Source organism: Gadus morhua, chromosome 18, assembly GCF_902167405.1.
Source record: "Gadus morhua chromosome 18, gadMor3.0, whole genome shotgun sequence".
Classification (NCBI taxonomy): domain Eukaryota; kingdom Metazoa; phylum Chordata; class Actinopteri; order Gadiformes; family Gadidae; genus Gadus; species Gadus morhua.
Genome location: NC_044065.1, coordinates 18,167,406 through 18,188,771, shown reverse-complemented (window position 1 = coordinate 18,188,771; position 21,366 = coordinate 18,167,406). Strand labels below are relative to the sequence as shown.

Sequence of the window (21,366 nt, the reverse complement as noted above, 5' to 3'; positions counted from 1 at the left end):
TGAAAACAACAGCATGAACAAATGGGCTCCAGGATGACATCACCTTCCCAACGAACAAGCCTGCCGTACCCATCTCCTCCTCCTCTCCATGGAAACGGACGGGGCTTAGGGAGGAGGTCAGGGGGTCAGGCTAAACCCAGGCTACAGTTGTGGTACACTACAGGTGTGGTAAACACATGTATGTCCTAACACATATTGTGTGTGCTTCAACCCGCATGAAGTTCCTCCCTGGGAGTCCAATTAAACAGCTCTGGGAGTTCCAAGAAGAAGAAGTGCCCCAAAACAAAGATGTCTGTCTCTATTTTTAGCTGTTAGCTGTTAGCCGTTAGCTGCTGTCCTGTCTGGCTCCCGGGTCAGGGATGATTGGCTTTCCCCTGGCAAGACATCGTGTAGCCTTTCTATTTGCTACCTCTGAGGTGGGAGCTTACGGAAGGGAGTTAAATGTATGTTTATTGGTGTGTGTGTGTGTGTGTAAGAGGAGGGACGCGATTAATGAATTAAAGGCTACTACCATTGGCATGCAGTGAGTTGATGGTTTTTAATGAGACTGAGAGAGAGAGAGAGAGAGAGAGAGAGAGAGAGAGAGAGAGAGAGAGAGAGAGAGAGAGAGAGAGAGAGAGAGAGAGAGAGAGAGAGAGAGAGAGAGAGAGAGAGAGAGAGAGAGAGAGATCAACGGTATGGGAGGCAAAGCACAGGGGCTTTGTGAACACACACACAACTTGCATCGGTACACACACATAAAAACTTGCACACACGCAAATTACAGTGGCCAGCAAGAGACAGAGAAATCAACACAGGAACAGTACCTGAAAAGTTTGTGTACACACAGTTCAAAAGTCAAATCTGTTGTTTCTTCACAATTTTGAATAAGAGGTAGAGAAAGAGATAGAAAAAGAGAGAGAAATCATCACAGCCACCGTATTTAAAAAATATTCAAAGGTCTGTTACATCCTTAGCATTTTAAAGGAATAGAGAGAGAGGGAGAGAGAGAGAGAAAGAGAGAGAGAGAGAGAGAGAGAGAGAGAGAGAGAGAGAGAGAGAGAGAGAGAGAGAGAGAGAGAGAGAGAAATCAACACAGCAGCAGCCAAAAACTTGTGTACACAACTGTATGGGAGGCTGTATAGGACAATATTATTGAAGTGCTTGCACACACACAAAGTTTCAACAAACGTGTGTTGATTACTCTTACTTAACAACAAATTACTTCTTCCAAAGGGAAATTGGCATTTAAATTGGAGATAGAATTTGTTTTTGTAATTATTCTGCTGGCCTTTCTCCTTTGCTCTCCTGCTCTGGAAAACCTTGACATGCTCCGCACACCACACTACCCTGTACAAACAACTGATTCTCTCCATAACCCTTAAATATATCAAGTTGGCTTACACCTTCTGAAATGTTGTTCTGAAACGTTGTGATTTGTATGGCAACTGGGGAGTTGAGATGGAATTCTACCCTGGTGGTTCTCTATTGGCTGTCAGAGAGTGGATTCTTATTGGCTGCAGCCTCGGTTATGCAAGAGCCCCAGATGTTTTCTTTTCTTCAACAAGGGACCCTTGAGGCTGTGGCCCCCCTTAAGGTGTAAATGATGATGTGGGATTGATTAGGGGCCAAAAGCTGGACACCTCTGTGTTAGCAATTCTAAGGACAGCACTAACCAAGCATGAAACACAAACAGTGGAGGAATTAATAATTGTTGTTATTTTTTTAAATATGCAACAACATGGCTGTGATGTTGCCATGTTGTGCCCAAAACCTTTGTAATTTGGGTTAGGGGTCACAGTTCCTCTTCTGTCTGTTTTAAAGTCTCCCAAATATAAAGACTTGTAAAGATGCCCCAACAGGGTTCCTACACTCTGTAGCATTCCACCTGGGGGGATAAAGATAAAGCTTGCAGAGTCAGTTACAAATGCATTGTACTACATAAATACAATATAAATGGGCTAGACAGTTATTATGATGCTAATGATTAGGATCCCCCCTGCTATTATGGGGTGGAGGTGGGGGGGGGTGGGGGGGGGGGGGGGGGGGTGGGGGGGGAGGGGTACAGGGTCGTTCTAACAATCCTGATTGTAATCTCTCTGTCTCGCCCTCTCTGTCTCCGTCTGTCTCTCTCTATCTCCTATCTCGCCCTCTGTCTCTGCCTGTCTTGCTCTGTCTCTCGCCATCATGACGACGGACACACATTGAAGGCTCAAACTCCAGGCTATCAATAAATAATGATCACTGATACAACAGTAATCATTTCCATGTACTTTGTGCACTTTTGGTCCATTGTCTCCTGCATTGATTACTCACTGAATAAAAAAGATTTCTCACCCCTCCATTAAAACAGCCAAATAACAGTGGAAAGTTGCATAAACAATGAAAAAGGTTATATATAATTTACTACGGTGTCCTTTCTGTTTCCCTGAAAGTGATTTAACTGTTAATATATCCCGACCTCTGAAATGCTTATTTTTGGGGATTTTCAAGCTGCTGTCAGCCTTTTGGCTGGTCCAACTGTGTTTTCACAACATTGGACAAAGTAGTCAAGCTATTACACTAGAACCATGAGACTCTACTCTGAAACACAACCTAATCAAAACAGGGTGGTTGGAGCAAAGATGCTGACCGCAGCTCTAAGTTGCAGTTAGAAGCACATTCTGGACTTGTTTTGCAAAGGGATAATTCAAATATACAAATACTATGATTAACATTTTATTTTATCCACACACAAGCTCATGTTAACATCAGCCTGGCTCAGTACAAAAACAAAACCAGGCATGTGGGAGTGTGTGTGTTTGTGTGTGTATTTGAATGCGTTTAAGAGTGCAGGGATGTGCAATTTGGTGAGTGCATGTGTGTGATATGCTTATATACAGATTAGAGTAGAGTAGTAAAGAGTAGAATGTCACTAAGTTAAATAGTATAGATGGGTCAAATCAAGACTTTCAGTACAAAGCCCACTGTAGATAAACACATACACACACACACCTGCATGCACGCACGCACGCACGCACACACGCACGCACACACACACACACACACACACACACACACACACACACACACACACACACACACACACACACACACACACAATCACACACACACGCACACACACACACACACACAAACACACACACACACACACAAGCCCGACCAGCCCCCATTGATTAAATCACTTTCACAGGCGGTTATTTGTGTTTGTGTGTGTAGGGGGGTGGGGTGGGGTTGTGGTATGTTTGCTGCCCATGAATGCTAAACTCAACAATCAGTAGCTCTAGGGGCCGCAGTCATGTAAATATATGGCTGGCCAGGGGCCGGGCTGGTCAGTAATCTGATCGTCTGACGTATTACATCTGTTCCTTTTCTATCCCTCTTCTATTATTTTGGTTCCATTTTTGGCTTTCTCTCTCCTCACCCTTTTTTCCTCTGTCTCCCCTCTCTCTTCTCCCCCTCTATTTATCTTCTTCGGTTACTTCTCTCTCTCTCTCCCTCTGTCTCTTCTCTCTCTCTCTCTCTCTCTCTCTCTCTCTCTCTCTCTCTCTCTCTCTCTCTCTCTCTCTCTCTCTCTCTCTCTCTCTCTCCATTTGTGAGTTGGGGGAGGGGGGGTGGATAGATGGGGGGATGATTGGGGGTGTGGAGGGAGATGAGGGAGATCTGGGGGGAGATAGGGGAGGTCTGGGGATAGATGGGGGAGGTCTGGGGGGAGATAGGGGAGGTCTGGGGGGAGATAGGGGAGGTCTGGGTACAGAAGGGAGGGTCTGTTATGCAACGGGAGTGGGGCTGCTGTATATAAAGCCAGCAGCAGATCAGACCGCACAGGAGTGATCCCCACCTTTCTTCTTCTAGCTCAAGCGTGACAACGAGGTATGCATTGTGTTTGGAATAACCCTCAACCGGTTAGATCGATGTCTCTCAGCTTGTATTTACGCAAAAGCCGTTCAGTGTCTTCAAACTTTTTTTTCTGGAAACCTTCGGTTGTAAATGCAGAGCCTGGGAAACGTTTTACGTGGACCTTTTTTTTTTTTGAGTTTGGTTTGACGTTAGGACAGTCATAGTTAAGCAATCCAGTGAATTTGTGATTTAATGTGTTCTCTCTCTCTCTCTCTCTCTCTCTCTCTCTCTCTCTCTCTCTCTCTCTCTCTCTCTCTCTCTCTCTCTCTCTCCATTACTTTCCCTCCATTATTTTGGTCCTCTGTACCCCTTTTTCCTCCCTTCCTCCTCAATCTTCTACCTTCTATTTCATCTCGTCCATCTCTCTCTCTCGGCCTCTTCTATTTCTATCTCTGTGTCTCTCTCTATCTCCCCGGCTCCGTTCCCTCCCTCTCCCCTTCTCTCTCCCTCTCCGTGGTGCAGAATGCTGCGTTGGTTTGTAGCGTTGTGCGCGCTGGCGGTGTGCTGGGCGCAGGACTGTCAGGTGGCCAACGTCCAGGTCATGCAGAACTTTGACCGATCCCGGGTGAGTTCCAACACACAGGCTGCAGCAGTGGTTTCCAATCTGTGGCAGCCGAGCCCACATGGTTGCAGACTCGTGCAATGTAGCTATTCAATGGCGGACTTTTGATTATAAAAAAACTAAAATAATCATTTTAAAAGGTCTTATAAAAAACATACATATGACATGAAAATACAGAATACTGAGGTGTAGCTAAAGAGATAGGGAGACATCAATACAACAATCTTGGGTCTGAATTTTTACTAGTCTATCTTTTGTCTCTTGACCAGGTGGAGATTATATTGAAACAATATATTGAGGATCTCTCAATTTTGAGTTTGCAGATTAGGAATTAAGGTTTTTAAACATTGATTAAAGATTGAATTGATCGCTTAGAACCCAAATTGTTTTTGAGACAGATAGTCAGGCAGACGGACAGACAGGCAGACGGATGGAAATCAGCTGAGACTGACTTGGGACACATCTGTGGGGGGTAGGGAATGGGACTTGTAGTTCACCTAACACACCAAAGTTGTTAAATTCGAACTCACACAAACAAAAACCTAGCGTTGAAACATGCTAATTATCTGTAAATATTGTTTACGTTTATAGAACATTGGTCAGAAGAAATTGGCTAAGAAATAACTATAAGCTAGATAAGCATTTTCTTTTAATTCAATAACAAATGAAGCATTGGATATCCTATGGATTATTAAGTATTGTATAAAACTTTGATAATAAGTAATGTACATTACTTTGATAATAAGTAATGTACATTACTTTGATAGTATTTGTACGTCTTTTACTAAGACGCAATAATTACCATGAGTTGGCAAAACAAACGGAAATGAACATAAGGGCGTCTCTCTCTTTTCGTGACCTTTTTACTCTCCTCTCCTCTGCAGTACGTGGGAACTTGGTACGCCGTGGCCAAGAAGGACCCCGTGGGCCTGTTCCTCCGGGACAACATCGTGGCCACCTTCGCCATTAGGGAGGACGGCACAATGACCGCCAGCGCGGAAGGCCGGGTCATCATCCTCAAGTAGGTTCTTGCTACGGCAGGACGACCATCGAATGGTTTTCATGGTTCATTAGTTTGTAACTGGGGAGTAGTACTGGATAGTTCACCTCTCCTAACATGTTAATCCCCTATTCTACCCTCATGTCCTGTCTGGGATCAATAAAGTACATCTCATCTCAATTATTCATCACTCTAGCCCCCATCTCCCAAACTACCTACAACTTCTCCCTGCTACCCCATGTTACCTCTCTCTGCCCTCTCCTGCACCTCCTCACCTCTCTCGCTCCCTGTCCCCCTCCTCCAGTAACTGGGAGCTGTGCGCCAAGATGTTCGCCACCTTCGAGGACACCCCCGACCCCGCCAAGTTCAAGATGAAGTACTGGGGCGCAGCCACCCACCTCCAGACCGGAGGTAAGAGCATGTTCATACAGTCTGAGTTAGCTAGCTAACAGATAGAATGTTCTAAAAGATAGTTCTCTGAGTGTCAAGTAGCTAGGAGACTGTTAGCTAGCTAACCGTTAGATAGAAGGTTCTAAAAGATAGTTCTCCGAGTGTCAAGTAGCTAGGAGACTGTTAGCTAGCTAACCGTTAGATCGAAGGTTCTAGAAGATAGTTCTCTGAGTGTCAAGTAGCTAGGAGACCATTAACTAGATGACAGGCGCTAGCAGAGTTGAGATTTGTTTAAAAAAAGAGTGATTTCTGGGTGTCAACATGCACTTTAACCCTTCCATGTATGCTCCCCGTACAGATGACTTGCACTGGGTGATCGACACTGATTACGAAAACTACGCCGTCCACTACTCGTGCCGGGAGATCGACTACGACGGCACCTGCCTGGACGGATACTCCTTCATCTTCTCCCGCCACCCCACTGGCCTGCGGGCTGAGGACCAGCGCATCGTGACTCAGAGGAAGACGGAACTCTGTCTGCTTGGCAAATACAGACGCGTCGAGCACAACGGTACGTACAGTCGCAGGCTTTCGATTTGGCAGGCAGCGGAACCATGTTGGCAACTGATACTTAATGGGTTACGACCTAACAGTTATTAAATCTATTTTAATTTAAAAGATATAGGAAATTGTACTCTCAACTCTCAAATTGCTCATCAATTAACTTGCTGATTTCATGATTCATGCAAGGATGAAATTGTTATCATTTTAATTATTTAACAACAAGTAGATCTTTGTACGCGTTTCATTGTATTGAATGTGCTTTTTCTGTTTTTTTACAGGTTATTGCCAGATAGAACCACAGGCGTAAAAGTACAAATGAACATATCAATAATAAAACATTAAAGACAAAGGGGAGCTATGTCGCTGGTCAGTAGTGGTCAATACTCACAATACTACTGGTTGCGTGTTGATTTCTTTGAACACTTTTCATGAGCAGAAGTAGAACTTTGACCTTCAACATAGGCTTTAAGAACATTATTTCACCCGGAGACTTTCCTCCTTCTGGAATGTCACTTAACACCTCAATAGCGAGACGCGGATCTTAAAGCTCAGACATGGACAGTATATACCTAAAATACTTCTCACCCTTACTTTGTGTAGTGACTTTGTACTTTGTTCTTCTGTAGCAGTTTTGGGTCAGCCGTACTACCGTGTGAAATAAAATATTATCACCAAACTGCTTCCTGTTTAATTGGAGTGCCTTCTTACCTTTTTATTTTTTTCATTTGAAAATGCCCATGCATTATAAAGGGAGGCCTTCATGGAATAACTCATTAAATCTTGTGGTTTCACTTTTTACGGGAGAATGTGGCCTCAAAAATCGAGATATACAAACTAGGGATTGACCGATATATCGGTCGGCCGATATTATCGGCCGATATTCGCGTTTTTTACGTGTATCGGTATCGGCCGATACGCGGCTGATTTTCACCGATTTTTTATTTTTTTATTTATTTTTTTACTTCTTCTACCTCACCTGTATTTAATATTGGTATAAATATTGTTCATCTACTTGTTCTACTTCACCTGTTTTTACTATTTGTTAAACATTGTTTTTTATATTGAAGTTCAATAAATGTTCATTAAAAAAAAAAAATAATAAAAAAAAAAAATCAGCTCAAGAAAATCGGTATCGGCGTATCGGCTAAGGCTGATGAAAAAAATGTCTGTATCGTATCGGCCCTAAAAAATCGGTATCGGTCGATCCCTAATACAAACTCAAAAAGATGGATTCTTTACCATTTAATTTAGAAATATTAGGATAATATCTGGGATAAACCTACAAGCAAGATGACTAGGCAAAGAAAACGCATACAATATTCGTCTTTCGATCAAATGTCGGTTTTCCAATCCATGAACATAATAATTACAGAGTTCATTTATAAGATTTTCAGCTTTATTGCACAGCACAGTATAAAAAACCCAAACCAACCAAAAGCACAGGAGCAAAACAATCCCGACACATAACAGCAAAATATTTAAATATGAATAATAAAAAAATAAAATGTAGATATGCATGCGTCTCTTAAAGGACTATTCCGGTACACCCCCATTCTGGTTTGTCTAGGGTGAAATAGAGTTGTTAACACCGAAATTTTGAATATTGGTCCTGTCTCGAGTATTTGGCTAATTTTGAATCGCCCCTGCCTGCTTAACAATGGCTGGCTATGGGCATTCACAAACCTGTCCTTAAAACAACCCTAAACGTTCGTTTTCAGAAATGTGAAACTCATCGAATGGTTAGTGGTGTTTGTTGACGTTCCTCATCAAGTATCGTAGCGAAATACAGTTTGTCATGTTTTATTTGGCATTTTGTAAATAGGCATTTGGTAAATGCAATGGAAACCGGACCGGAAACGGAAAGGGGTGGTTGTACTTTTTTCACTCGGTTCTCCGTATCAACAGTAGGGCTAGAACCGGGCAAAAACACTACAACCAACCCCCCCTTTCCGTTTCCGGTCCCCGTTTTATTGACAATATGCAGATTTCTAAAATGCAAAATAAAACACGACGGAAACTATTTCGCTATGATACTTGATGAGGAACATCAACAAACACCACTTACCACTCGATGAGTGTCACATTTCACAAAAAACGAAAGTTTAGAGGTGTTTTAAGGACAGGTTTCTACATGCCCATAGCCAGCCATTGTGAAGGAGGCCGGGGCGATTCGAAATTAGCCAAATACTCGAGACAGGACCAATATTAAAAATCTCGGTGTTAACCACTCTATTTCATCCTAGACAAACCAGAAAGGGGGCTCAACGTTCAAAATACCGTAATTGTCCTTTAATTCTAATCTTCCAACAGCCTTTGTTAAAAAAAAAAAAGAGAGCCAGTGCACGACAGCGAGAGAGCCAGTGCACGACAGCAGCCCCAAGGCAGTGATCCCTGGGGTCAGTCTGACCGTGCTTCGGTCTTTCCTGCTTTCTAAATCTACCTTGGTCGCCTTGGCCGAGCCCTCTGGCACCTTAACCTCTTTTCCTCTTCCCAAGAGGACTTTCACTAAGCCCCTTCCTGAAATAGTGTAATACACAGATTTAACTCCTGCCAATCTCATTGCAGCCTTAGAGGGCTGGCGGTATGTGAAGTCAAGAGGGCAAAACCACTATTGTGGCTCTGGGCTTGGGTCACGGCAACAGGACAAGGGGCACCAAGGTTTGCTGAAGAAGCCTGAGCTTGCAGGAATGTGCTTAAGAAAGCTTAAACAGCAAGGAGAACCTTGTATAAAATTGTTGCAAATAACTACGTGCATATTTTTTTACAAATGGTATACGACGTATAAAGAAAACACTGTTAAAGGCTTTAATATAAAACGCCACCCTTCATATTGGACTTGTGGATACAGTAGATGTCTATGGGCTCTAAGCATTGCATTGAAGATAAGTGGAGGAACACTGTTGGACGAGTTAGCTGAAGGTATTTCATGAGTCCTTCATGGAAACTCAACACACCGAATCTAACGATATAAAAGACTCCCATGATGACACAAGCAAAAGATCTTCAGATCAGATTGATACCCTTGATAAGAAAAAAACAATAAAAAAAAAGCAATTAAAAACGTACAAACAAATGATCGACAATTAAAAAGGAAAATTCTATCTTTGGCAAGGACGACCACACTGCAAACACTTAACGCAGAATATTCAACCCAAATAAAATAAACTGAAACAAGCATATATATTAATCACAGAGTAGAAACTATATTACATCTCGATGTGATAGTTATGACAGATAAAGACAAAACCAGTGCTTCCAAACTTGAGGAGTATAAATAAACAATAAAAAACACTTCCCTACACAGCCACCCTACCCCCTCACACATTATATACCAATGATGTACAATAAAAAAAGTTCAGATCCATGATTTTCCCCTACGGTTAAGAAGTGACAGTTTCTCCAATGCAGTTCATATCCACGATTTCATTGATCCAATGGTTAGCTAGGCAGTGACATTTTCTCTTATTAAGTTCATATCCATGATTTGATCGAATGGTTAGCTAAGCCGTGACAGTTTTTCTAATAAAGTTCAGATCTTTGAAATTATCCAATGGTTAGCTAAGCCGTGACAGTTTCTCTAATAAAGTTCGGATCTTTGAAATTATCCAATGGTTAGCTAAGCCGTGACAGTTTCTCTAATAAAGCTCAGATCTTTTAAATGATCCAATGGCTAGCTAGGCAGTGACAGTTTCTTTTGTAAACATTGCACCTCTGGACGGTAAGGTAGAAAAGGTGGAGCAGAAGGAGGCTGCAGAACCTGGTAAGGGGGATGGCCTCTGGGGTGTGGGGGATTAGGCCAGGCAGTAGTCGATGTGGGCCAGGAGCTCACGGTGCTGGCTGGTGGGGTAAGATGCCCGGCACTTGGGGCACTCCAGGAAGCTCTCGTCCAGGAGGTTCCCCACCCTGGACGGGGACACGGCCAGCCGCTCAAACTCCATGGTGTGGTACAGGCTGGGCTCAGAGAACCGCGTGTGGGACGGTTTCTTAGGGAAGAAAAACACGATTTACAATTTCATTTCAAAGAAACTTTAAGGAATCAAAGATTACATTTTTGTGGAATTGTTACGATTGTTACGTCGACAGGTGATACTGATGGTATTGTGTGTATAAAATTTAATTTTTAATAAACAATCTGTACACTTACAAAGTTCTCAATGCCTCGTTTTATATGTTAAGACCCTTATTATACTACCAAAGAAGTGTTGGGCTACTTTTAGCCTTTTAAATGGTTTAAAATAGTGTTTAGTTTTTACCATAACCACTGCCCCCATTGTTCCAAGTTTATAGCGTTTTGATAGAATCGGCTAAAAACAGCCAACTGAAGATAGCGTCTATATGCGGTTTTTGTGCTTCAAAACGAACGTTTCAACTCCTTATCATACAAAACATATCCAAAATCCATTTTACACCAGAATTACCCTTTAACACTCTACTTCTATCCAATTAAATGAATCATTATCCTGGTAAATAGTTTAAAGTTAGATTGTGCATGAATCTAACAAGCAGCAGTCACTTTTGGCAATCAAATGCTTGAATTCCAGGCTTCCCCAACAGTGAAAACAGGTAACCAAACAAGTAAATAGAAATTAACAATAAGAATACAAAACTGAAAAAGAAAAATTGATGGTCAAATTAAGGTTTAATAAATGTGTTGGGGTAACGCTAGGTGTTCTGGTATGGGCCCTTACAGACTCCAGCCTGGTGATCTGGTCGCGGGCCTTGCGGAGCTCCTTCAGGACCTTTTGGAGCTGGTGCTGCATGCCCTGGCGGTCCAGCTTCTCGTTCTCAAAGTCCTTGGCCGACAGCTGGATCTGAGAGGGTAGTTAGAGGGAGGAAGCAGAGAGGAATCGGCACGTCAGGTCGAGTTTGAATCGCCACTAGGCAAATTCCAGGCCGCACCTTAAACACTAGGGTTACCTGCTGCTCTAGCATAGCGAGCCGGCTCTGCTCCTCAGTCTGGCTCAGGATGGACTTCTGCAGCAGATTTACCTTGGAAGAGAAAAACATTCACATTAATCACACATCCTTAACCTCAACACACATCCTCAACACACATCCTCAACCTCAACACACATCCTCAACCTCAACACACATCCTCAACCTCAACACACATCCTCAACCTCAACACATCCTCCACAAACATCCTCAACCTCAACACACATCCTCAACCCACATCCTTAACCTCAACACACATCCTTAACCTCAACACACATCCTCAACACACATCCTCAACACACATCCTTAACCTCAACACACATCCTTAACCTCAACACACATCCTCAACCTCAACACACATCCTCAACCTCAACACATCATCCACAAACATCCTCTACCTCAACACACATCCTCAACCTCAACACACATCCTCAATCTCAACACACATCCTCAACACACATCCTTAACCTCAACACACATCCTTCACCTCAACACACATCCTCAACATAAACACACATCCTCAACATAAACCCTTCACCTCAACACACATCCTTCACCTCAACACACATCTTCACACATCCTCAACACGTCCTCAACCTCAACACACATCCTCAACCGCAACACACATCCTTAACCACCTCAAAACACATCCCCAACACACATCCTTAACCTCAACACACATCCTTAACCTCAACGGACATATTTAAGCTCACACATCCTTCATCCATTCATCCCTAACCTCAGCACTCGTATTTAAATTAAACACCTACTTAGGGTTTTTACGATGCATGTTACACTCACTAGGATGCCATGTTAATGGGATTAAGACAATTTGGGAAAATTCAGCCCTTAAAATAGAGTCAAGGTTGGGAACCACTAGGTTAGGGTCAGAGGGTTAGAGTTAATTCACAGAGGTGGTAGGGTAAGGGGGATAAGGAACGGAGGAGGTAAGGTAAGGGGGATAAGGTTAGGGTTGAAGCATGAGGGTGAAGTGTCATGGTTAGAATGTCAGGGGCTTACGTTAGAGGTTACAGCTAGAGGGTTACAGGGGGTTTGTGGGTAGGGATAGAGGGCTGGGGTTTAGGGGGCGGTGGGTAGGGATAGAGGGCTGGGGTTTAGGGGGCGCTGGGTAGGGATAGAGGGCTGGGGTTTAGGGGGCGGTGGGTACAGGCAGGCTGCGGTTCCGACCTGGGCCAGCAGGTCGGCAGACCTCTTCCTCTCCTCCTCTAGCCGGGTGTCCATGTCCTCTAGCTCCTCCCTCATCTTGCCCCGCCTCTCCAACGACACCATCCGCTCCTCGCTCACCACCTGCCTGAGGGGCGGGGGACACAGCCGCACATGAGCTCACCGCTCGCTTCACATTATTGGCTTAGTCATGGCTTAGCTTCGTCCCTAGATATTAACAGGAGACCTAGAGGATAGGTCCGGCCACCCCTGGGTAGGTTAAAGATCACAATGTTTGATTGTAGATCATCTACCTGTGGTAGGTCTTTTACCTTTCCAAATGCGATTATTAGGGAATTCCTATTAAAGAATAATGAGAAACAATCCATAAGACACATTGTGTAAATAATGAATGGGTCCCGCATGAACATTAATCTAACCTTCGGCCGATATTCGCGTTTTTTACGTGTATCGGTATCTGCCGATACGCGGCTGATTTTCGCCGATATTTTTTTTTTTTTTTTTTTTTTTTACTTGTTCTACCTCACCTGTTTTTAATATTTGTTAAATATTGCTCATCTAATTTTTCTTACTTGTTTTACCTCCCCTGTTTTTACTATTTGTTAAATATTGTTTTTTATATTGAAGTTCAATAAATGTTCCTTTTTTTAAATTGAGACTTGTAACATTTGTTATCAGTGTAATTTTTATGATTCAGGGAGCAAAAGCAGTATCGTCAAATATCGGCTCTAAATATCGGTATCGGCGTATCGGAGTATCGGCTAAGGCTGATGAAAAAATATCGGTATCGTATCGGCCCTAAAAAATCTGTATCGGTCGATCCCTATTATTGAGTAACACAAACCGGGATCATGCATACTACCAACGAAATAATTGATTTTGTAATAATAATGTCATAATCGCCTGTCTTAGCCTTTACGACAAACAAACTTTGATTCATTTCACGACAGGACCGAGCTGTGAGATACTTCGCTGTGAAACTGTATTTGGTCAAACTTGCAGTGTACGACGTCTTGATGACGTACACTGAGACGAGGCGGATGGAGTCGAATCAATCAAAAAGCGCTTGATTGTGCGTCGCCGTTTAGTGTACGTCAAAGCAGGGACAGGGATCACACTAAATCTGTACGACTTAAGACATTTTATTTTGTGCCCTGGGTCAATTTAAAACATTTGAACAGTTACACAGTTGATCCAATAGGTTTCCGTCCCCTGGCTTATATAAAAAATGAATAATTTACAAAAAGGTGCATTGTTATATGTGCTTGTGTATTATCCCCATCGGGTCCATCTGAAGGTGGTTGCGGGTGCCCTTGTCTGTGTTTGTGCGGTGTGCACCGGGTCTCCTCCCTACCTGTTGCTGAGGCGCTCGGCCTGCAGCAGCTCCTGGCTGTGCTCCAGCTCCCTGCTCCTCTCCTTGTAGCTCCTCTGCAGCGAGGCCAGCTCCTCTTGGAGACCACACGCCTCCTCCTTCTGTCTGCGGAGCTCCTCGCTCAGGCTGGACGTCTGGCCGCCACCAGAGACACAACAGCCACAGTTTATAACCAGTGGCCACTCAAAGCGCTTTACAATACTGCCTTACATTCACCCGTTCATGCACACATTCACACACCGACGGCGGAGTCAACCGTGCAAGGCGACAGCCAGCTCGTCAGGAGCAGTTAGAGTGAGGTGTCTTGCTCAGGGGCACCAGGAAACTCTAGCTAGGAGGAGCCGGGGATTGAACCAACAACCTGCCGGTTGCCAGCCAACCCGCTATACCTCGTGAGCCACAAGCCACCCTAAACAGGACCCCTAACCATCTTAGTTATTATATTGTTTTTAAGTTATGATTATCGACATTCAATGGGCACAGGATAAACCAGTTGTTAGGTTAGCCGAATGGTTCGGAGTTAGAATGAATGAATGTTTATTGCCATTTGCACAGGTACAAGACAGTACAGGTTCATTGGGATTCTTGTGCGAATCTCCCCGAGTCAGCTTCTTCAATAAAAACAACAATAATATATATATATATATATATATATATATATATATATATATATATATATAGGATAGCATTATAACAAGAAAAAAATATAAAAATATAAAAATAAGAAAGATTGACAATATTTGCGGCCTGACCGGCAGGCATCCTTGGGGGAGATACCCGAAAGTCTAACTGCTTATTAATAAAAGGTTAGAAAAATAACATATCATATGCCGTGTACACATGCCTCAAGTTTGAACACAGATGCAGTCAAACTTTTAAGTTCTATCCCAGCTGACCCTGAATGGTTCTTCTCCACTCACCTGTTCTTTGTGTTGCTGGAGTTCCAAATGAGCCCTGGAGGCGGCCTCTCTCTGGGCCTCCAGGCCCTTCTGGAGCCCCTGCACCAGCTGGTCTGAGTGGGTCTGCACTTCTGGAAGTACTGCTGCCACCTTGGGGGCTGGGAGTACAGGTCCAGTCAGTTCTTATTACAACAGCACTTATTAAAGGTTAAGAGTCTCACAGTAGCTTCTTATCCCAAATTATACCAGGCCGCTAACTCTACAGGGCAAGGACATAAACATAGGACAATGGTAGCAAAAGGAAGGAACAGTTGTACCAAAACTCGAAGGATTATGACTGTGATGCCCCCTAGTTGTCAGCAAAATACTAAATGTCAATCAAGGGTTATGATCCTGGTCGGTTGTTTGATAATCATTTCTTCCAAACATAAAGTAAGATGGCAAATACTGTGTATTCACCAGAAATGGAACTGTCCATTATTTTTGGGTTTTAGCCAACCTTTAACAACCACTAATAAATAGGCTACCCGCCCATCTTTAAAATCAACATCTTTAGTCCGGAGCACTAATACGCCCTGGGTCTCTGAAGGAAACCAAGAGCAAGGAAACTTCACAAATGAATGAGGAGAAGTCAAAAGTCTTTGAACTGAAGGTTCCCTATCAAATGCTGATCTGCAACCGCAAGCAGGGCCGACTGCCAACTTCTGAAACTTTCAAGTTCAACAAGGAACTTTTCAACCATACTGCCTTTTCTTTTCATTTTTTTCTGGATGACAACCGATCCTGTCTTCCTGACAGAACAAAGACATAGGCTGTAGGATAATGAAGTCTCAATCTGTGAGCGCCTAGACAATGAAACCTTTCCTTTCTCAAACTCTGACTGACAGAACATGACTCAAGAGCTACAAACTTGCAGTATATTCTGGGTTCTCTCTCTGCATTTCAATATACCAGAGCAACACCTTTAGCTGTGACGTTACCCTGCCCAATAGCTTTTCACTAGATTTGATGTAGTTCCTGTTACATCGTGTTGTAACTATAAGGTTCTGGGCCCCTCTCCCCACACCCATCCCATCACCTTCCGGGCTAGCCTGGCTGGTCTGGGCCAGCTGCTGCTCCAGCTCCACAGTGCGGGCCAGCACAGAGCGGACGTAGGCCTCTCTCTGGTGGTCGTACGCCAGCCACTGTTGGTTCTTCTCCAGAGCCTGAAGTACAGACGCAGGCCGACGGACACAGGCACACACGCAACATCACTAATGGATTGTGGATGCATCATTTAGTGTAGAGGAAGGGGGGCAGAGGGATGAGTATGTGAACAAATGAGAGATGAAAGCCCCATCAACAGTCTGACTTACGTCTCTGAGTTGATCGTTGACGACAGCCAGGTCTCCAGAGGGAGCAGCACCAATCTGATCAGAAATAGAAGATCAAGTTAGAAAGGGACTAGGGAAGGGCCACTCCAGGGCTTTCCCTAGCTGTATTACTACTTGTTCTAAATGTCCACAGCAAGACTATTAAGCTGACACAAAATGGTTGGAGGGGAGTAAAATTCGTCTCAGTCAGGAGGACAATCAAGACTAATCAACATCATGAACTTTTCAACGTATGCCAGCAGATGGATTTCAACGACGCAGCATAGGCTAAGCCTTCTGATGGCTTCAGACAACGCAGGGGGAGAGAGAGGGAGGAAGCTGTGTTGAGTGAAAGACATGAGGGAGAGGAGAGAAAGACGGGGGAGGATAGGCTTCATAGAGAGATCAGTTCAAGGTTTAGGCTAGAAGCCCCCAACCAGTAATCTGGTCACACACTACCATCTAGTGGACGTTACCTCCATAACCGACCCCGCAGTAGGTTTCCAATCATTTGAACTAACAGTAGCATTAATAGTATTGATTTGACTAATTCACACCGTTCACATCTTCCTGTTTAATTTGCAACAGAAACATGAAAATTAAAATAAGAAATTAGTACCAGGCATGATGATAATGAATAGGATACATAGGGCAAAGCCACTGCCTTCATTTTCTTTTACTTGAGCACTGTTGAAAGACATTTCTTCCTACAGGTTTTGAGTGAGCCAACTGTACTCCGCCTCCATACCATGTACCCTAGGCCCGCCCCTAGCTCCTCACATGTCCCTCAGCCCCTCCCCCAAGCCCCTCCCGGTTGGTCGGCATGTGGCTCAGGAGGTAGAGCGTGTTGGCTGATAACCTGAAGGTTGCTCGTTCAATCCCCGGCTCCTCCTAGCGTGAAAGGTCGAGGTCATCCACAGCAAGACACCTCACCCTCACTGCTCCTGATGAGCTGGCTTGCACCTTGCATGGTTGACCGCCGTCGGTGTGTGAATAAATAGGCGAATATGTGCGGCGGTATTGCAAAGCGCTATGAGTGGCCACTGGTTAAAAGAGCGCTGTATAAAGATGCAGTCCGTTGACCTCTCACCTGTGCAGTCTGTGCCTCCAGGGACCGGCAGCGGGCCGCAGTGGCGGCCAAACTCTTCCTCAGGCCATCCGCCTCCTCCGCCAGGCTCTGGAAGGCGCGGTCTCGCTGCTCAGCGTCCCGTCGACGCTGCTCCAGCTGGGCCTGCAGCGAGGCCACCACCTGGGGAGAGAGACACCGCCGCTGGAGACATATAGACGCTGCACATACATGTAGAGATGGCTACAGGTGCTAGGTGGAGATAGATACTGATTTATCTGTATCTATATAACCAACCAATATCTACCCGTCTTCATTTAGAGACATATAGACACTGCAAATACAGATAGAGATTGCTATAGATATTAGGTAGAGATAGATACAGATCATCTGTATCGGTCTAACCAACCAAAAATAGGTCGCCGGGAGAGAATGGTACAGATATAAATAAAGATATGTGGAAATAGATAACTTATTAAAGATGGGAGAAATGGGAGGGATGGATATAGGATATATGAGATAAAGATACAGAAGGTAGATAAGATAGATAAGACATAGATAAAAGGTGATGTAGAAAATCTAGAAACCCCAAACCCCATCCCCACGCAACCAAAGGCCTCTCTACATCAACATCTGAAGGTAGTTAGTCTTGCATAGACTACACATTACACAGAATATATATTGATTACAACTCGGCTGTGGGTAACCACTTTTGAATATTTAGGGTATAAGAGAAAAGGTCTGTAGAAGGGACCCCTTTAATACCAACCCAGATATCTACCAGTTTGGACGGGGTGAAATAATGACTTTAAAAGACAGAATTTCGCAACCCCCATGAAAGGATTTCGAAAGGAAGCCATTTCCCAGAGTAGTCGACTATTGTTTAAAGTTGTAGGAGGACCAATCGTATCAATCAAAACAACCAGACAGGTATCCCTACACCCTACCAAAGCAAACGGATGATTTAATGCTGAGGGAGTGAATGAGTGTCTCACAAGAAGATCTCACTCTAGTCAAGAGTAAACTGCTGCGACTTCCTGTCGGTAAAGAAGAACTCACTTCACGGAAAAAGTCTCTGTGTCTTACGATGAAGAGCTTTAAGTTTCACTTTCAGGCCCCAACACCCCTGCAACAATACCTAATGTGTGCAGGTGTGCGTGTGTGTGCGTGCGTGTGCGTTCACCTCTCCACCGCGAGCAGTGAGCTGCTGTCTGAGGACTTCCATCTCCTGCTCCCTGACCAGGAGTTGCTGGTTGTTGCGTTCCCGTAGCGTCTCCAGCGATATTATACGCTATCAGCAAACAAAAACACCCCATTGCACAACAACCAAAACACCCTCTACATTTACCCTCAAAACAAAATGTGGTGTCAGTTTACCAAGTGACATTTAATTTGAAAGACTTTATGCAAGATTCACTGGGTTTCAGTGAAGCAAAACCCATCAAAATACATCTTTGTGTTTCAGTAAAACGGATGGATAGGTATATCCCTCACCTCTAGGAGTTTGCTTTTGTCTAGGTCTGGGGGCTTGACATGTCGTTTGGTGAGTTCATCCATCTTCCTCCGCAGGTGAGCGTTCTCCTTCCGGACCCGTTCCAGGTCAGCCTCGGCTTGCTTGGAGGGTCCGGCGGGGACAGACTTGAAGCCCAGGCGGGTAGCGATGGTCTCCTTCGCTCCTTTAGACATGGTGGTTGGGATGTTTTGTCCAAGAGTTTATGAGGACCACTGCAAAATGAAGAAAACGAATGAAAGGTTTTGACGCTCGATTAAATTCAAACAGCCCTTAATCACCGGTACAGTCTCAAAGGGCTCAACAGGCCATATATCTAGGACACCCCCCTGACCCTAGCCCCCAAGAGGGCAGGGGAAAAACTCCCTCAGCAAGAAAGAAATCTTGAGGAGGAACGCAGAGTGGGGGATCCCTTGATCAGGAGTGCAATGGGTGCCATAATGGACATAAATACATACATATATACAGGCAAAACATTTTAAATTGAGTTGAGCGGTTTAACCGGAAGATACAAGCTGTGGTCGTCTGGCACCTGTCAGACCCAGCTTCAAATACCGCGCGTTACTTACGTTCCTTCTTTTGAATAGTTGAATAGTTATTCAACTATGAAAAGAATACATCGGTCAAATGGAAAACGACAAAGACATTAAAGACAAATACGATGTAGACTCACAAACAATAGGCTTTTTCGATCCGATGTTGCGATCATGCACCCAAACGGCGGCCAAACACTGCAGTGTTTTCGTTTCCTCAAGTTTGAAATCACGGGCTCAATTGTCGTCACATCCTGTTATGGGCAGAGGGTCGGGCGTCACATCCGGGTATGCGAGGAGGGTTTTGCGCATAGACCTCTGAAGAATAAGTCCCGCCTCCGAGGCTCTCGGTTCCACAAGCTGTGTTCGAAATCGTTCCCTATTCACTCACTCACTATTCCCTATATAGCGTTCATGATATAGTGCACTATATAGGGAAACAACAAACGAAAATTCGGACACTACGCTGAACATTTCTAAACGTCATTTGCGTCAGTAAATGTGCCGGGTATTTGTGTGACTCAGACAGATGCACGCACATCGTATAAACAAACCGGAAACTCACGAGGGAAGCTGGAGGTTTTATTGTTGATGTTGAAAGTTACATTCAACATCACGAACTAGGGTACGCCCTAGTTCATGATGTACCGGATGCAGAAATATTCATTGTTCTCTAGCATTGTAACATCATAAGCGAGAGGTCTCAGAGCGATCACAGTCGCATTGTTTACCTACCATGGAAGTATAAGTTTACTTCATAAAAATGGAGGATTGCTCTATATAACACCAACAACATAGTAAATGTATGTAGGCCTAGAAAAAAATACAGTTCAATGTTATTGCTTAAGAAACAGATTCTTTCCAACTAGCCTATTTATAAAAAATGCAATCAATAATTGATATACCAATAAATGGTTACATATCGATCAGCAAGTGTGTGTGTGTGTGTGTGTGTGTGTGTGTGTGTGTGTGTGTGTGTGTGTGTGTGTGTGTGTGTGTGTGTGTGTGTGTGTGTGTGTGTGTGTGTGTGCGTGTGTGTGTGTGTGTGTGTGTGTGTGTGTGTGTATGTATTTGTTATCTGGCCCTCTTTACCGACCTCCTTTTTCCATCATGTAACAATATTACACACCTGAATCTTGCTGCCACAGATCCCCCCCCCTCTCTATTAATCTTTCATACACCCACCTCCCACTCCCTTCACCCTCTAGGTCCCTCTCTCTCTCTCTCTCTCTCTCTCTCTCTCTCTGTCAGTCTCCGTCTCCGTCTCCGTCTCTCTCTCTCTCTCTCTCTCTCTCTCTCTCTCTCTCTCTCTCTCTCTCTCTCTCTCTCTCTCTCTCTCTCTCTCTCTCTCTCTCTCTCTCTCTCTCACAGTATTTGTAACCCGTCAGAGGTGCCTCAACATGCCTTCCCTTTCTCTACCTACTAGCAGGTTCAGAAGGCCGTTATCATAGACTCTATTTGATCACAGACAACCCGGTATCACGCAATATCATGCTCATAGTCACACAAGGTATCTATTGAATCGTGTCTGAGAGCACGTTTCTCAGTCTTTTTCGTGCTACACTGAACAACATTTAAACAATGCATTTCAATTTGGAGATTTTCTTCGACTTCAGAAGGGGGGTTGTGAGTACAGTGCACCCTCTAGTTATATATATGTTAAAACAAGGGTCAACTTTGTGTATTATGGATATTATGTATTATGGATATCTTCTGTCTCACAACGGAAGGTAATAAAACTACATTGGTCCACAGCGGAAAACGTAGCAGCTTTACAACATAATAGGTGACATGCCTATGTTTTCTATTGTTGCTAGGTTGCAGAAACCCAAAAATGGCGGAACAGACCCAAACACACACACACACACACACACACACACACACACACACACACACACACACACACACACACACACACACACACACACACACACACACACACACACACACACACACACACACACACTATTTCTTCTCCAGCAGAGGTGCTTTAGAGGGACATCACTGGAGGCAGCACACTTCACAACCCCTTCACGCTCCCTGTAACCTTTAAGCTGTCCCTCCATCATTCAGAATGAACGTCATTACAAACCAATCAGCGATCATATGCTCAATGAGA

General features: G+C 44.0%; 2 protein-coding genes across 2 annotated transcripts; one reads left to right on the top strand and one right to left on the bottom strand.

Annotated features, from left to right (window-relative positions):
- The first annotated feature begins 3,700 nt into the window (after window positions 1–3,700).
- rbp4 (retinol binding protein 4, plasma) lies at window positions 3,701–7,075 on the top strand. The gene is made up of 6 exons (XM_030340761.1): window positions 3,701–3,852; window positions 4,342–4,444; window positions 5,326–5,462; window positions 5,746–5,852; window positions 6,190–6,402; window positions 6,674–7,075. Exons 2-6 carry the CDS (start codon window positions 4,343–4,345, stop codon window positions 6,700–6,702), a joined length of 588 nt encoding a protein of 195 aa, XP_030196621.1. The 5' UTR covers window positions 3,701–3,852; window position 4,342; the 3' UTR covers window positions 6,703–7,075.
- A 1,607-nt stretch (window positions 7,076–8,682) lies between these two features.
- On the bottom strand, window positions 8,683–19,513 carry cep55l (centrosomal protein 55 like). The gene is made up of 12 exons (XM_030340401.1): window positions 19,388–19,513; window positions 18,699–18,929; window positions 18,388–18,495; window positions 17,229–17,387; window positions 16,142–16,195; window positions 15,865–15,991; window positions 14,808–14,944; window positions 13,870–14,021; window positions 12,519–12,642; window positions 11,313–11,384; window positions 11,084–11,206; window positions 8,683–10,378 (listed from the first exon to the last, which is right to left on the bottom strand). Exons 2-12 carry the CDS (start codon window positions 18,888–18,890, stop codon window positions 10,187–10,189), a joined length of 1,440 nt encoding a protein of 479 aa, XP_030196261.1. The 5' UTR covers window positions 18,891–18,929; window positions 19,388–19,513; the 3' UTR covers window positions 8,683–10,186.
- Window positions 19,514–21,366: the final 1,853 nt, after the last annotated feature.

Coding starts and splice junctions, on each gene's coding strand:
- cep55l (XM_030340401.1), bottom strand. CDS start 18,890: ATGTCTAAAGGAGCGAAGGAGACCATCGCTACCCGCCTGGGCTTCAAG. Junction 14,945..15,864: donor CAGCCAGGCTAGCCCGGAAG/GTGATGGGATGG, acceptor CTGTACTCCCAG/CCCCCAAGGTGGCAGCAGTA. Junction 12,643..13,869: donor GCCGAGCGCCTCAGCAACAG/GTAGGGAGGAGA, acceptor CCCGCCCCTCAG/GCAGGTGGTGAGCGAGGAGC.
- rbp4 (XM_030340761.1), top strand. CDS start 4,343: ATGCTGCGTTGGTTTGTAGCGTTGTGCGCGCTGGCGGTGTGCTGGGCG. Junction 5,463..5,745: donor GGCCGGGTCATCATCCTCAA/GTAGGTTCTTGC, acceptor CCCCTCCTCCAG/TAACTGGGAGCTGTGCGCCA. Junction 6,403..6,673: donor CAGACGCGTCGAGCACAACG/GTACGTACAGTC, acceptor GTTTTTTTACAG/GTTATTGCCAGATAGAACCA.